Source organism: Rutilus rutilus (assembly GCF_951802725.1).
Source record: "Rutilus rutilus genome assembly, chromosome: 5".
Taxonomy (NCBI): Eukaryota; Metazoa; Chordata; class Actinopteri; order Cypriniformes; family Leuciscidae; genus Rutilus; species Rutilus rutilus.
In genome coordinates, this window is record NC_140213.1 from 913378 (window position 1) to 931195 (window position 17818).

At 46.1% G+C, this 17818-nt stretch overlaps 1 protein-coding gene across 6 annotated transcripts in view; it reads left to right on the forward strand.

Moving 5' to 3' along the window:
* The window catches only part of ppfia1 (PTPRF interacting protein alpha 1), a 57659-nt gene that overhangs the window by 38444 nt on the left and 1397 nt on the right, over positions 1-17818 (forward strand). For 4 of the 6 annotated variants that reach the window (XM_084409117.1, XM_084409119.1, XM_084409118.1 and 1 more), the window contains 9 exons: positions 2637-2837; positions 4244-4306; positions 4426-4452; positions 5187-5362; positions 5893-5990; positions 6084-6259; positions 9584-9652; positions 9726-9885; positions 13190-13254. In XM_084409117.1, coding sequence (XP_084265243.1) covers positions 2637-2837; positions 4244-4306; positions 4426-4452; positions 5187-5362; positions 5893-5990; positions 6084-6259; positions 9584-9652; positions 9726-9885; positions 13190-13245 — 1026 coding nt within the window. In that variant the 3' untranslated portion in view covers positions 13246-13254. The remainder of the gene's footprint in view (positions 1-2636; positions 2838-4243; positions 4307-4425; positions 4453-5186; positions 5363-5892; positions 5991-6083; positions 6260-9583; positions 9653-9725; positions 9886-13189; positions 13255-17818) is intronic. The other 2 variants (XM_084409121.1, XM_084409122.1) reach the window with 1 other exon arrangement.

Sequence of the window (17818 nt, forward strand, 5' to 3'; positions counted from 1 at the left end):
CTGTCCACACACTCCTCGCCTTTCCACACACTCCTCGCCTGTCCACACACTCCTCGCCTGCCTGTCCACACACTCCTCGCCTTTCCACACACTCCTCGCCTTTCCACACACTCCTCGCCTTTCCACACACTCCTCGCCTGCCTGTCCACACTCCTCGCCTGTCCACACACTCCTCGCCTGTCCACACACTCCTCACCTTGTCCACACACTCTTCACCTGTTCACACACTCACCTGTCCAAACACTCCTCACCTGTCCACACACTCCTCACCTGTCCACACACACACTCACCTGTCCACACACTCCTCGCCTGTCCACACACTCCTCGCCTATCCACACACTCACCTGTCCACACACTCCTCGCCTTTCCACACACTCCTCGCCTGTCCACACACTCCTCGCCTGCCTGTCCACACACTCCTCGCCTGTCCACACACTCCTCGCCTGCCTGTCCACACACTCCTCGCCTGTCCACACACTCCTCGCCTGCCTGTCCACACACTCACCTGTCCACACACTCCTCGCCTTTCCACACACTCCTCGCCTGTCCACACACTCACCTGTCCACACACTCACCTGCCCACACACTCACCTGTCCACACACTCACCTGTCCACACACTCCTCGCCTGCCTGTCCACACACTCCTCGCCTGCCCACACACTCCTCGCCTGTCCACACACTCACCTGTCCACACACTCCTCGCCTGTCCACACACTCACCTGTCCACACACTCCTCGCCTTTCCACACACTCCTCGCCTTTCCACACACTCCTCGCCTGTCCACACACTCCTCGCCTGCCTGTCCACACACTCCTCGCCTGTCCACACACTCCTCACCTGTCCACACACTCCTCGCCTGTCCACACACTCCTCGCCTGTCCACACACTCACCTGTCCACACACTCCTCGCCTGTCCACACACTCACCTGCCCACACACTCCTCGCCTGTCCACACACTCACCTGTCCACACACTCACCTGTCCACACACTCCTCGCCTGTCCACACACTCACCTGTCCACACACTCCTCGCCTGTCCACACACTCACCTGTCCACACACTCACCTGCCCACACACTCCTCGCCTGTCCACACACTCACCTGTCCACACACTCACCTGCCCACACACTCCTCGCCTGTCCACACACTCACCTGCCCACACACTCACCTGCCCACACACTCCTCGCCTGTCCACACACTCACCTGTCCACACACTCACCTGTCCACACACTCCTCGCCTGTCCACACACTCACCTGTCCACACACTCCTCGCCTGTCCACACACTCACCTGTCCACACACTCACCTGTCCACACACTCCTCGCCTGTCCACACACTCACCTGTCCACACACTCACCTGCCCACACACTCCTCGCCTGTCCACACACTCACCTGTCCACACACTCCTCGCCTGTCCACACACTCACCTGTCCACACACTCCTCGCCTGCCTGTCCACACACTCCTCGCCTGCCCACACACTCCTCGCCTGTCCACACACTCACCTGTCCACACACTCCTCGCCTTTCCACACACTCCTCGCCTGTCCACACACTCCTCACACACTCCTCACCTGTCCACACACTCCTCGCCTGCCTGTCCACACACTCCTCGCCTTTCCACACACTCCTCGCCTGTCCACACACTCCTCACACACTCCTCACACACTCCTCACCTGTCCACACACTCCTCACCTGTCCACACACTCCTCGCCTGCCTGTCCACACACTCCTCGCCTGTCCACACACTCACCTGCCCATACACTCCTCGCCTGTCCACACACTCACCTGTCCACACACTCCTCGCCCGTCGATATTGTCCCCACCACTTTTGAAACATCTCGCGGCATAGATGTACCAATACAAATAAATAAAGCATCTCCAGTTAACTAGCAAAGTATTTGTTTCATTCATTTGTTAAATAAGAAGCAATCTAGCGCTGAAATGTGTTTTTTTTAATCAAGTGATCAAAGTGCTCGTTGCCGCTGCGGTCAGTGGCGCTGATACTGTGTTCTCTTGTGGCTCGCGTACACCACACAGTCTTCACTCGGACCCGCGCTTCAATCCGTCGAGGAGACTCTCTATTCGTTCCGGTGAAATCACAAAACAAAATTCACACAAATCTGTCCCTGCTTGATATACAACCACTGATAAACAATCGGTTTTGATGAAAAAGAAAAAAATATATACGAGTGTGAATTAGAACCCAGAACCTCTGACACGATTGGCAAAAGTTCTGCCACTGGACCATTAAAGTACATTCGTGTAACAGTCGATCTATGTATTTATTCACGTGAAAAAACAACATATAGTGGAGTAGATCTCATTAAATGTCTAAGTAAACCCAGTGCACTATTTAAATCGTATGTATTATTCTACATACATCTGATTTATGATTTAGCATTGTATTAGCACGGGCACGAGGCTACATTGCGCATGCGTCGGACACACGCTCTGAACCGAGACAAGCGAACCGAACGGTTCGGATGTTTTTTCATGTACCGTGCCACCCCTAGTAATTTTTATTTTTGGGTGAACTTAATTTAGTCCAGCCTTCTGCGTGATGTGCACAGGATGAGTGTGATCGTGAGTAAAGCAGCGTGCCCCGATGATGGAGTGTGTGTGTGTGTTGTGTTTCTCAGCTGTGGGTCGGGATGCCTGCATGGTATGTGGCCGCGTGTCGTGCCAACGTGAAGAGCGGAGCCATCATGTCTGCCCTGTCCGACACCGAGATCCAGCGTGAGATTGGCATCAGCAACCCTCTTCACCGCCTCAAACTACGCCTCGCGATCCAGGAGATCATGTCCCTCACGAGCCCGTCGGCGCCACCGACCTCCAGAACGGTAGGAAACAGCCTGGCCTTCAGATATATCTGCTCAAACACTCGAACAGAGATCTGACACACTCAGACACACCTCAGCTCTCCTCAGGGTTTGCAGGTAAATGTGCTGCTATCGGTGTCTTGGCATCAGCACACGATACATAAACCTTCTCACAGCAGCTTCACACTTTTAGAAACTGAAGTAGGGTAATATCAAGCTGCACGATTAATGAACATAAAACAGAAATCACCATATGTGATTCTCAAATCTCAAAGGCTACTATTAACTCTTTCCCTGCCAGTGTTTTCTACAAAAGTTGCCAGTCAGCATTTTTGATCATATTCACAATTTTTATGTCTCCCAGAATATTTTGTTGTATTAATATGTGAAGAGTCAATATATCAAAAGAACAGAGTCTCTGCTTTTTAAACAAACAAAGAAACATTTTATTCTAGCGTCATGCATTCTTTATCAACACTGAATGTGGGTCAGTCTTGTCGAGAAAACATTTTGATGAAAACTCAGGTTTTGTCCGGATGGGATTCAGAGTGATGATCAGAACACAGATGGAGTAGATGGAGTCAGATATAAGCGCTGTGTGTTTCAGACGGAAGCGCAGCACTGTGTTCACTTAGTTTGATTGACAGTTAACACTGCGCAACATGAAGTGCCTCTGCGTTCGCTCCGAGTGTCTGGAAACAGCCTGTGCCAAACATCTGCACAAACAAAACAAGCTTTTAGGGCGTCATGTAGTTTCACATCAAAAATACACTTTGGTTTATTATTTGAAAATGGAGAAATGAAGATGAAAACTGAAGTTTACAGTTGTAATGTAAAATGAAATTAATTCCAATTTTTTTTAAATACTCATTTTGTAATTTTACGGTGAAATATTAGAATGGTTAGTATTTTTATTAGGTTTAATTTTTTTGTGTCATTATTTTTAGATTTATTATTATTTTATAGTCATATTGATATATAATCACAAAATTCTGAAGCCCTACAAACAAGCACAGCAAACCTGGAATTTTTTCGTTTCATTAGAAATTGCAATCATATTGTTTATCAGAGAAGGTGCAGTTGGATGTTTCTTCAGATCGAGCGGCCCTAGTCCAGGGTTAGGGGTTTCAGGCGTGTTGATGTGAGATCCTGCCGTTTCAGAGGTCTAGAGGAGAGGCCGTTATTGGTGAACAGCAGAAGAGCTCAAGCTTTACGACAGCACACTGATGTCAGGGACACTGGAACACACACACACACACACACACGTCTGCTCTCTCTCTCTCTCTCTCTCTCTCTCGCATGCCTCACACATTAACACCTGATGGGATGTTTGACCGCTTTCACTAATGATCCTGCTGCTCAATAACACACTCTTCCTCTTTCACTCCATCTGTCCTCACTTGTTTCCTCACTCACGGATCATGTAGTCTTCTGGGAATGTCTGGCTCACACACGAGGAGATGGAGAGTTTGGCCGCCACGCCGCTCACGGTCAGTCAGCTGATGTGTGTGTGTTTGTGTGTGTGTGAGATGTTTTACTGTATTTGCTCTTCTGCTACTGATCGCCTCCCCTCGCTCCACATGCTAACCTGCTAACACGCTAACCCCAGGAGGACGAGGAGGGCGGCTGGGCGCAGGTTTGAACCTCTTCCACACACACATCTCTGCCTTTCTTCTGATGGCTCAGTTTTATTGCACAACACATGCAGGTCTCATGATCTGTCAGGAACACGTTCATGTCACATTTCACTTCAGAATCAGACCAAAATGAATCAGAAAATCAGGCTTGGAGTTTGACGTGACAGAATGGATTCTCTTAGAGAATATGTGGAGGTTTGTGACGTGGACGTGCTCTCGACGGTTTGCTGAGATCCACTGCAGTTCTTCATCATGTTAAAGCAGCGTCTGCTGGTCTTGCTCTATGAAACGCTCATTCTGTTTCTGGATCTCACTGAGAACAGGATCTGATGATGGTTTAATGTTCGTAAAATCATGAGATTATGATCAATCAACTCTGCTTCTGTATGAACTCAGTGCTGAGGTGGGATTCCTGATGTATATCGTTAGATTTTGAGTCAAGTCGGCTTTATTTCTATCACACTTTATACAGTACAGTTTAAAAGCAGCTTTACAAGAACATAACACAATCAATAATGCAAACTTGATCAAATATGAGACAAATTCACATTCAGCTGTTAAGCAGCTTTAAAAAGACAGCAGTGTCATTATTCAGATCAATTCAGTTCGTTTTCTTCTCATCTGATAGTGTCAAATCAATAATATGACTGAATATTAAGTGTCTTTTAGGTAAGTAGCGTTAGATTTGGCTCACTGTGCTCTGGATTGGACTGAATGTGTTGTTTGCGCTCAGACTCTGGCCTACGGTGACATGAACCACGAGTGGATCGGGAACGACTGGCTGCCGAGCCTCGGTCTGCCTCAGTACCGCAGCTACTTCATGGAGTCGCTGGTGGACGCTCGCATGCTGGATCACCTGACCAAAAAAGACCTCCGCGGTCAGCTCAAAATGGTGGACAGCTTCCACAGGTTAGTCACAGTCAGATCACGCTCTCATGCATCTTACTTTTCCAGTCCGGCTGTTATACGCCATGAACCGAACCAGCCAGATGACATTTAATTCACTTGACGCCTTTAATGAGGGAATTAACTACTCGTGTCAACTGACTAATAAACTACTGATAATAAAACTAGGAGAAATGAAGGTCATTTCCAGGGGTTTACCAGTATTTTGGTGCTGCTTTACGGAAATGATCTCAACGGTAAAAAGACGTGCAGCTGTTTCATGTGTGAATGCATACATACATACATCCACATACATACATCCACATACATACATCCACATACATACATCCACACACATACATATACATACTTACATACATGCAGACATCCATCCATCCACACATACATATACAGACATGCATACAAGCATATACAAAAATACATACACACATACATAAATTGAATGGCATTTGCCTGCTGAACCCTACTGGTGTATTTTACGGGCTGATTCCTCATCACTGTGTGTTTGTGGTGCTCTCTCTCTCTCTCTGTAGGAATAGTTTTCAGTGCGGTGTGATGTGTTTGAGACGACTGAACTATGACCGGAAAGACCTTGAGCGAAGGCGTGAGGAGTCACAGGTTGATGTCAAAGGTGAGCGCTTGTTGTTTTTCTCCTTTATTTTCACCTCTGTGTAGTCGTGTTGTGTCCTTTAACGCTTGTGTGTGTGTGTGTGTGTGTGTGCAGATGTGCTGGTGTGGTCGAACGAGCGCGTGGTCAGCTGGGTTCAGGCCATCGGGTTGAAGGATTACGCCAGCAACCTTCTGGAGAGCGGTGTTCATGGAGCCCTCATCGCCCTGGACGAGTCCTTCGACCACAACGCCTTGGCTCTGCTTCTGCAGATCCCGACGCAGTGCACACAGGTCAGACACAGGTCACACAGGTCACACAGGTCAGACACAGGTCACAGAGGTCAGACACAGGTCACAGAGGTCAGACACAGATCACAGAGATCAGACACAGGTCAGACACAGGTCACAGAGATCAGACACAGGTCACAGAAATCAGACACAGGTCACAGAGATCAGACACAGGTCACAGAGATCAGACACAGGTCACAGAGGTCAGACACAGGTCACAGATATCAGACACAGGTCACAGAGATCAGACACAGGTCAGACACAGGTCACACAGGTCAGACACAGGTCACAGAGATCAGACACAGGTCACAGAGATCAGACACAGGTCAGAGAGGTCAGACACAGGTCACACAGGTCAGACACAGGTCACAGAGATCAGACACAGATCACAGAGATCAGACACAGGTCACACAGGTCAGACACAGGTCACACAGGTCAGACACAGGTCACAGAGATCAGACACAGATCACACAGGTCAGACACAGGTCAGACACAGGTCACAGAGATCAGACACAGGTCACACAGGTCACAGAGATCAGACACAGATCACAGAGATCAGACACAGGTCACAGAGATCAGACACAGGTCACAGAGGTCAGACACAGGTCAAAGAGGTCAGACACAGGTCACAGAGGTCAGACACAGGTCACAGAGGTCAGACACAGGTCATACAGGTCAGACACAGGTCACAGAGATCAGACACAGGTCACACAGGTCAGACACAGGTCACACAGGTCAGACACAGGTCACAGAGATCAGACACAGATCACACAGGTCAGACACAGGTCAGACACAGGTCACAGAGATCAGACACAGGTCACACAGGTCACAGAGATCAGACACAGATCACAGAGATCAGACACAGGTCACAGAGATCAGACACAGGTCACAGAGGTCAGACACAGGTCAAAGAGGTCAGACACAGGTCACAGAGGTCAGACACAGGTCACAGAGGTCAGACACAGGTCATACAGGTCAGACACAGGTCACAGAGATCAGACACAGGTCACAGAGATCAGACACAGGTCACAGAGGTCAGACACAGGTCAAAGAGGTCAGACACAGGTCACAGAGGTCAGACACATGTCACAGATATCAGACACAGGTCACAGAGATCAGACACAAGTCACAGAGGTCAGACACAGGTCACAGAGATCAGACACAGGTCACACAGGTCAGACACAGGTCACAGAGATCAGACACAGGTCACAGAGATCAGACACAGGTCACAGAGATCAGACACAGGTCACAGAGGTCAGACACAGGTCACAGAGATCAGACACAGGTCACACAGGTCAGACACAGGTCACAGAGATCAGACACAGGTCACAGAGATCAGACACAAGTCACAGAGATCAGGCACAGATCACAGAGATCAGACACAGGTCACACACAGATCAGACACAGGTCACAGAGATCAGACACAGGTCACAGAGATCAGACACAGGTCACAGATATCAGACACAGGTCACAGAGATCAGACACAGGTCACAGAGATCAGACACAGGTCACAGAGATCAGACACAGGTCACAGAGATCAGACACAGGTCACAGAGATCAGACACAAGTCACAGAGATCAGACACAGGTCACAGAGATCAGACACAGGTCACAGAGATCAGACACAGGTCACAGAGATCAGACACAGGTCACAGAGATCAGACACAGATCACAAAGATCAGACACAGGTCACAGAGGTCAGACACAGGTCACAGAGATCAGACACAGGTCACACACAGATCAGACACAGGTCACAGAGATCAGACACAGATCACAGAGATCAGACACAGGTCACAGAGGTCAGACACAGGTCACAGAGATCAGACACATGTCACAGATATCAGACACAGGTCACAGAGATCAGACACAGGTCAGAGATCAGACTCAGATCACACAGGTCAGACACAGGTCACAGATATCAGACACAGGTCAGAGATCAGACTCAGATCACACAGGTCAGACACAGGTCACAGAGATCAGACACAAGTCACAGAGGTCAGACACAGGTCACAGAGATCAGACACAGGTCACAGAGATCAGACACAGGTCACAGAGGTCAGACACAGGTCACAGAGGTCAGACACAGGTCACAGAGGTCAGACACAGGTCACAGATATCAGACACAGGTCACAGAGATCAGACACAGGTCAGACACAGGTCACAGAGATCAGACACAGGTCAGACTCAGGTCAGAGGTCAGACACAGGTCACAGAGATCAGACACAGGTCACAGAGGTCAGTCACAGGTCACAGAGATCAGACACAGATCAGACACAGGTCACAGGTCAGAGATCAGACACAGATCAAACACGCCAGAGATCAGTCACAGGTCGCAGAGGTCAGACACGTCACAGAGGTCAAACACAGGTCACAGGTCTGACACGCACAGTTCTTTCTGCGTTTGGAGTCGGACACAATAACCTGCTGTTCACGTAATAGATAGTCTTCTACTAATGTTTAAACAAATCAAGTGCAAAATGTAAATATGTATATATAGTACATGATACAAACATTGAACAGGGTTCGTACAAGGTGCTTAAAGTGCTTGAATTACTAGAATTTGACTTGTGGAAATTTAAGTCCTGGAAAACCCTTGAAAACATCCACATTTATGAAAAGGTACTTGAAAAGTGCTTGAATTATTGAAAGAAATTTTTTCAATTAGTGTGTATTTTTATCGATAAAACAATCTTTTCACACAAAATAAATGCTGCAGCCTGTCTGATATAGATATAGAGCCATTTTGCATGGCTATGAGCATGATATTGCTCATATAAATATTCAAGTATATGATAAAGCTTTCATTCTTCAGGTCAATCAAATATTAATGGAAGGAAAAAAATCAGTTTGAATATCTTTGTCGTATACTTTCAATGGTTAAAGTTACTAAGGTCATTGCATGTGCAGCATTTTATTTGTACCATTTAGTTGGTATTTAATAGAATTTGAAAGATAATAAAGATATTGTTTGATAAGTGAGATCTCTCATTGTAGTCCTTGAAAACCAAAAAAGTAGTCCTTAAGTCCTTAAAAGTCCTGGAATTTCATTTTACAGTATCTGTACGAACCCTGATTGTAGTATTTGGCTAATTTTTGTTTTATTGCATTTCTAATCAGATTTCAGAATTCTTTTTCCATATTTGGTCCAATCCGATAGCCGAAATCCCATCCGATTTCATTTGAACAGCTGTGTTTGAATCAGTCAGATTTCAGTGATCATTGAACTCATCCGTTGCGCTCTACTTTGACTGTTCTGTGCAAATAGAAATAGAATCTTTGACTGGTTGCGTTGGATATATTGTCCACTGACTGTGCCGTGTCCCCGCAGGCGCGAGCGCTACTGGAGCACGAGTACGGTCACCTGATCGGCGCTGGCACCGAGCGCAGACAGGACGAGGTGAGTTGAGTCTGGTTCATCAGTCTAACCCAGTCAGATCTGAGCGCTTCACATCATAGCTGTTCCTCCGCAGGACGACGACAAGAACTTCCGACGCGCGCCGTCCTGGAGGAAGAAGTTTCGGCCCAAAGACGTGCGCGGGATGAGCGTGAGCGCCTCGGACACGCTGCCGGCTAGCTTCCGGGTGAGCGCCGGCGACTCCGCTCTGATGGCCAAGAAACCGCAGCTGGACGGTACGTGAGCGAGCGGCTCCGCCTGTTAGCGCGTGTTACACGTGTGCAGTGTTGGGGGAACTCATTACAAATAGCTCGAGTTACGTAATCAGATTACTTTTTCAAGTAACTAGTAAAGTTAATGCATTACTTTTAAAATTTACAACAAAATATCTAAGTTACTTTTTCACATTTATTGACTGAGCTCTCCTGTCCTCATGTGGAGAGAAATAAAGTGAGGTGTTGTATTCGCTGTGTAAGCATGATGGTTATTGTAGTTCGACTAAATGTGAACATGCATTTACTCAACTCACTTAACGAAATAAATTAATAAAAACAGTAAAATGCAATCTTAGGATTTTACGTAAAACTTTTATAATTAACTATATTAAATTACACAAATATACTTTATGTATTTAATCTCACTTTAATAAGGAATGTCTTTGCTGTTGACAGGGTTATGATGATCTAATATAACCATACTAATAAGCAAAAATTACTTTAGATTAGATTTAGAAATAAGAGTGTTGAACTTCCTTCTCCTGTATCCTATTGTTCTTTAATCCAGAATTGCTGAAAGGTTTGCTTGAGTGGCGCCCTCTACTGTACTCTACCTCTACTGTCTCTACTATACTGTACTCTACATCTACTGTACTCTACCTCTACTGTACTCTTCATCTACTCAGGGTATCCGTGGGGTCTTGAAAAGTATTAAAAGGTGATAAATAAATTTTGGGAAAATTAAGACCCTTAAAAAGTATTAAAGTCTTATCACGGCTTTATAAAGTCTTAAATTTTGAAAGTATTTTTTCTGAATTAGCTGTCCAACAGTTTGAGTCCCAAAAACATCGTAAAAGTGTGTGAATTTAGTCATTTTTATTAAAAAAACGAACAGGTACATTGTGGGTGCGTTCGTAAATTGCCTCTGAGAGCACCAGAGCGGGCAGGCGGGCGGAAGTTCAAAAGCACAATGTACGCTCTGGCGCTCCCAGTGCGTATTACAACGCACCGAAATGTTTTAAGAGAAGGTTGGTGAACGCATGAACAGAATGCAATAATATCTGTCTACAGACCCGAAGAGCCACAGCTTTACCCCAGCAGTTTTACCCCACGCATGCGCAGTTTCATCACAACAGTTTTACCCGCAGAGTCCGTTTACTGTTACATTAACCCATACAATTTGTATTATGCATTTCCTTAACATGTATTTGCTAATCAAACACTTTATATGAACAAACTACTAATCTATAAAACACAATCGGTCTTCCAACCTTTTACTATTGTGTTGATATGCGCGAGGGAGAGAGAGCAATACAGCGCTCGTGTTGTTTGAAGGCGGTGAGAGTGCGCGCGTCAAAAACAGTTTGATACTATTAATTAGTGAATGCTAAAGACTTATTTTTGTGAATTGGTGAATATTCAGGTGAATTATTTCGTGGCCACGAATTAATAATGATTATTAAACAGTTTTTCTTACCTGTGAAGATAGCTCTTCAGTGAAGGCCGACTATTCTCGTACAGCTTTTTATTCCTTTTTTTTGTGAATTGGTGAATATTCAGGTGAATTGTTTCGTGGCCACGAATTAATAATACCTCAGCACGTTTTACAAATTTACAACGTGGCCACAATATAGTAATACGAGGGAACAAATTAGTATAACCTGCTGAGGTATTATTAATTCGTGGCCACGCTTGAAGTGGCGGTGAGGTATTAAAAAATATTGAGAAGGTCTTGAAAAAGTGTTGAAAAGGTATTAAAATTAACTTCAAGATTCCTGCATATACCCTGCTACTGTACTCTACCTCTACTCTACTGTACTCTACCTCTACTGTACTGTACGCTACCTCTACTCTACTGTACTCTACTGTACTCTACCTCTACTGTACTGTACGCTACCTCTACTGTACTGTACTCTACCTCTACTGTACTGTACGCTACCTCTACTCTACTGTACTCTACCTCTACTGTACTGTACGCTACCTCTACTGTACTCTACCTCTACTCTACTGTACTCTACCTCTACTCTACTGTACTCTACTGTACTCTACCTCTACTGTACTGTACACTACCTCTACTGTACTCTACTGTACGCTACCTCTACTGTACGCTACCTCTACTGTACTCTACCTCTACTGTACTCTACCTCTACTGTACTCTACCTCTACTGTACTCTACTGTACGCTACCTCTACTGTACTCTACCTCTACTGTACTCTACTCCACTGTACTCTACCTCTACTGTACTGTACGCTACCTCTACTCTACTGTACTCTACCTCTACTGTACTGTACGCTACCTCTACTGTACTCTACCTCTACTCTACTGTACTCTACCTCTACTCTACTGTACTCTACTGTACTCTACCTCTACTGTACTGTACACTACCTCTACTGTACTCTACTGTACGCTACCTCTACTGTACGCTACCTCTACTGTACTCTACCTCTACTGTACTCTACCTCTACTGTACTCTACCTCTACTGTACTCTACTGTACTCTACTGTACGCTACCTCTACTGTACTCTACCTCTACTGTACTCTACTCCACTGTACTCTACCTCTACTGTACTGTACGCTACCTCTACTGTACTCTACTGTACTCTACCTCTACTCTACTGTACTCTACCTGTACTCTACCTCTACTCTACCTCTACTCTACCTGTACTCTACCTGTACTCTACCTCTACTCTACTGTACTCTACCTGTACTCTACCTCTACTCTACTGTACTCTACCTGTACTCTACCTGTACTCTACCTCTACTCTACTGTACTCTACCTGTACTCTACCTCTACTCTACTGTACTCTACCTGTACTCTACTGTACTCTACTGTACTCTACCTGTACTCTACCTCTACTCTACTGTACTCTACCTGTACTCTACCTCTACTCTACTGTACTCTACCTGTACTCTACTGTACTCTACTGTACTCTACCTGTACTCTACCTCTACTGTACAGGCGTAAATATGCATTTCCTTCAGCCTGAGGATTATTCACTTCACCTCTGGTGTGAAAGGGCCTTAACATTTGCCCAAAAATAGAAGTTTTTTTTATTGTTATTAAAAAACAACAAGCAAGCCCAACCCAGGTGAGAAAAAGTAACGCAAAAGTAATGTAACGCATTACTTTTCATAAAAAGTAACTAAGTAACGCAACTAGTTACTTTTTTTGGGAGTAACGCAATATTGTAATGCATTACTTTTCAAAGTAACTTTCCCCAACACTGGACGTGTGTGTAGCTTATGTCAGCGCTTATGTGCGTTTAACATGCTGGTGTGTGTGTGTGTGTGTGTGTGTGACTAATGCATGTGTGTGGCGCTGCAGGTGTGAGTGGAGTTCAGCGTCTGGACTCGGCCGCAGTCAGAACATACTCCTGCTGATCTAACCAGGTGAGCCTTCATTACTCACATGATCTGAGCATGATGACCAGATACTCCCCGGCCAACATCTCTGTCATTAGTGAACGTCCCGGCGCAGCAACACTGCTGAGAGCGGCCTTTAGATGAATAATTCATGTCGGAATGTTGTTCCAGACCAGGAAGACCTTCGTCATATATACTTAGAATGAAATAAAATCCTGGAGGTTTCTGAACCAGCCATAGGCACGAACGTCATTGACCTTTCAAGGGCCAGAAAGGCAGTAAAGACGTTGTTGAAACAGTCCATGAGCCGGCGTTCTGGAACCCGGAAGCGCTGCATGGTTTAGCAGATAGCAGATTAGCAGACTGACATTTTTTTGCGCACAAATAGTATTCTCGTCGCTTCATGACATTAAGGTTGAACCACTGTAGTCACATGGACTATTTTAACGATGTCTTTACTTTTCTGGGTCTTATAAGAGGTTAGGCTGTGGCCTGTGTGTGGTTCAGAAACCTTTCGGATTTCATCAGTTATTGCAGGGTTCCCTCGGATCCTTAAAGTCTTAAAAAGTTATATTATTATTATTATTATTATTTAATATAATTATCACTTTTAAAATGTACGGCCGAACTCTGTTCAGCATCAGCACACTCTACACTCACTCCAGCTGCATTCAAGAGTTGGACGATCGAGCAGTGGCAGTGTAATGTACACGACAAGGTTCCTCTGACTGCCCTGAGTCTGAATTCTGTCTCTGGATGCGGGCGAGGAAAGCTCTGACGATATATACTGTATACATCTTTTTAAGCAGGACAGATCACGGCTCCCCCCCGAGGTGGGTGGAAGTGAAGTGATGGCTCTTGCATTTATCTGTTTTGGAGAGTGGCAACAAAGTTTGTCGATCGAGTGAACTGGCCTGATCCAGAGAAGCTTGCGGGTTGTATTTGTCTCCTGTAGAAACAGTGCTGGGAACTCGCCTTTAGCTCTATTCAGATTGGGTAGAAATAACCCTGCAAGATAAAGGGTTAATTTTTTAAGTATGTTGTCAATAAAATAAATGGTCACCATACAAGGCTTCATGTATTTGCTTGTCAAAGCAATAAGAATGTATTAGAATCGCTAATCTCACAGTCTGTCCCGTGTGCTGACAGAGGAGGAAAATGTAGTGATATGCAACATACAGCTGAGCGATGTTTACAAAAGGACGTGGGGTTCCCTAGGACTAGTTGACGCCTGGGAACCCTAGCTGTCTGCCTCCAGCCGCGATGAACACCGTGGCTTCTTCAGTGGGGCTGTCGGCTGCGGTCTCTCTCGCGCGGAGTAACTGCAACTTCAGTGTCCGAGAGGGCTTCCCCAGTACTGAGGGGGAAATCAGTGTTCTCCTCAGCTAAAATAAAAATAAAAGGCAATTCAGGTTCTGCCACAAGCGAAGGTGGAGGAAGAGGTTTTTCAGCCGTTAATTCCGTTAATAAAAAAACTGTGTTTTGCCCCTTATCTTAGATTTACAGCAGATGAACAAACACAATAAAAAATGCTTGCAGTATGTCACCTGTTATGCCCTCTGCATCCTCGGGTATGGTTTACATCGGGGGATTTGCTGATGCATATTGCCACAATCCACCCAGAGCACAGAAAATGTTCTGAGGTCTCCGTCGAGGGGCTTGCCTACAAGTTTTAGCTCCATATAGCGCCGTGCATATCTGCAAGATGTGCAGAAGCAGTGTTGGTTCTGCTGTGCCATCAGAGCATCAGATTGTTCACCTATTTGAACGAACTGCTCCTGGCTGAAGACATGGCTATTATTTCTCGGTCTGTTAAATCTCGGTCTAGCTGGGGAGGCAAGCACGTTTTCTTCTTACAGTATTAAGACTGCTGGGCCTCATGGCCTCGATAGCAGTAGTACAGCTGGATTCTCCTCTTTGTATGTGCAGTGCCGGCGCTGGGCGCTCGATAGCTTGCTGTAGGCTACGCAACATTTAAGCATATGCCGGTAGCGCCGTTGTGCAGACCCCGATACCTACTGTTCCACCCTAGGAAACCTCAATCTGTTGACAGAAGGAGTTTCCCCGGGCAGTGTTACATCATGTGTAGTATTGACAACAAATGCGTCACGTCACGAACAAGAAACTCTGTAAGAGGAGAGTGGTTAAAAAAAAAAAAAAGAGGACAGAGGTGACACCAGTGCTGCAAACTTTTTGGAGTAGTTCCCCTGATAATGAAACACTTGGCACAACAGGGCAAACGTGTTATTCAGAATGAAAAGACGACAGTGGTCGTATATAAGCAGGCAAGGGGGTTCTCCCTCACTCCCTCACTTTCCCTGCTGAAAGTGGCACGGATGCTCTTGATACGGGGCAGACCGGCGTCTCCCCTGGATTGGCGTGTGCACACTTGAATAGTGACGCAGATCTGGGATCGGTTTTGACAGGGCCGATGTGGATCTTTTTACGTTTGCAGAAAACACAGGGCTCCTGCTGTTTTCTTGATGATGGACAGGAGCCCCACTGAGGGTGAATGCCCTGTCGCATGTATAGCCCAGGACTCTGTTGTACGCAGAAGGGTCTGACATTGATTTTGGTGGCTTCTTGCTGGCCAGGAAAGACATGGTACACAAGCATCATGTCGTTGCTGTTAAGGCCACTGTGGTGTCTTTCCCTATGCAGGGACCCAGATTCTGCACCCTCGGCCCGCACTGTGGTCTCTAGGGGTCGACCTGTTGAGGGAGGGAGAGTCTGATTGAAGCTACAAAACAGAGCGCTTGCATTTCGAAGTGAATTGTGTTGTGTTGAAGTAGCGAGTATTTGAAGCTTGGTGCGGGTGAAGATTTGTATCGCTGTATCAGTACTGATTTCTTCTCCGGAGCAGAGTCACTCCCATTCCACCTTGGAACTTTATTGGACAACCGTTGTGGCTTGTCATGAGCACATTAACGGTGCTGTGGCAAAGCGCGCATCTTTGGTTCCTTAAAGGGAACCAAAACTTACAGTTGAGTGTGCGAGCCTTTCAAAGTATACTACCCTGGCGGCCGTGAGCGCGGAAAGACTCGTTCGGCGTGCGCACTTGCTGGTGAATTTTGTTCCCAAGCGAGCAAGTCACTCATACACTCTGTTGTACGCGCACTGTAGACCCTCCTGACGCACATTACGTCATGCGGATGATGTGCGTAACACGGATAGTATACTTTGGGCTTTAAGGTCAGTATTTTTAGGCTCGTTACAAAATGTAATAATGCCATCATGCCCTGATGGTAGACCTGGAGGCTGTGTGTTAACCTCCGTTTTGAGCCTTTAGAATCCTTGAATATAAGGGTGCTGCCATGTCGTTGGTAAACTTCATGCGCAATTGGTGCATTCCTTTTGCACCCGATGTGCGTTTGGTGGTGTTGCGTCCGAACGCGGTGTATATGCTAAAGTCATGTCGGGGGCGTTCGAGCTGCCCTGTAACATCTCAGACAGGAGACTTGCTGTGTGCCTGTGCTGGTGTTATACGCAGGTACACTGTGCACTGTGCAGATACAGGCTAAACGCTCGTCTGACCACCTTTTGTCATGTTTTCCAGCTCGGCCAGTGAGAAGCCGCTGTCTAAGCGATGTCTTTCACATTGGATTGTAGAAAGCGGTCTATAGCAGATGAGGAGTTGGTTCTGCCTGGAGGGGTGTGTGCGCACTTTAGGACAAGGAAACGTCATGGGCTTGGTTTCAGATTCTCGTGCGGATGCCAGTTATAGGTGTCACTGCGCAGGTTTGTCCAGTGTACTGGCTAGATGTCACAGCGGCGATGGTCACTCAGTCTGTGCTCACCGCAGGGGTTCTTCAACCAGGGGCCATTGCTCTCTTGAAAAAGGGTTATGTGGCGGTTCTGGTCCCTCAGCGACTTGGCGGGGTGTGAATATATGTCCCATAGTCATGTGTTGTACCGAGTTGACCGACTGAATGGGAATGTTGAGTGAAACGAGGTACAACACCTCTGGGCCCCGCGCAGTCGGAGGCTCGGTGAAGAGCTGGACTGAACACAGGGAATGACGCATACGACTGCATTTATATGGAAGAGCCCCGCCCACGTCGTCATTCAGGCGTGAATAAAGGGGTCTTGAGCAGTCATGTGTTGTACCGAGTTTCCCTCCTTCTAGGAATCTTAGTTATATGCATAACTCAACGTTTTTAACAGTCACTTGTCGCCACCTACTGGTGTAACAATGTAATCGATACAATCTTTATTTGAACCGTCAAGGTGATTTACTCAATTTGAATCGCTAGACATCAGTGTTTATATCTGAACTATACACTTTTATCCCAGTACTTCTGTGATGATCTGAGTATCTGAACAGAATTGTGAAGTAGTTTCATGACACCTGCTCTCTCTGTTGATGTTGATAATTTATTTATTTATTTTATTTTAAGTTTATTTGAATAGGGACAAGTATGTTATATAAACTCATGTTACATACTACAACATTTTAGCCGAAGCTAATTGTCAATGTTCGTCCCTAATGGGCCTTTACATAAAATTAAACAATACATTGGTAAAATAAACATAATAATACAGTATAACACGATATAAATGCAACGAACAGTCAGTGGTCGCATTTCTGACC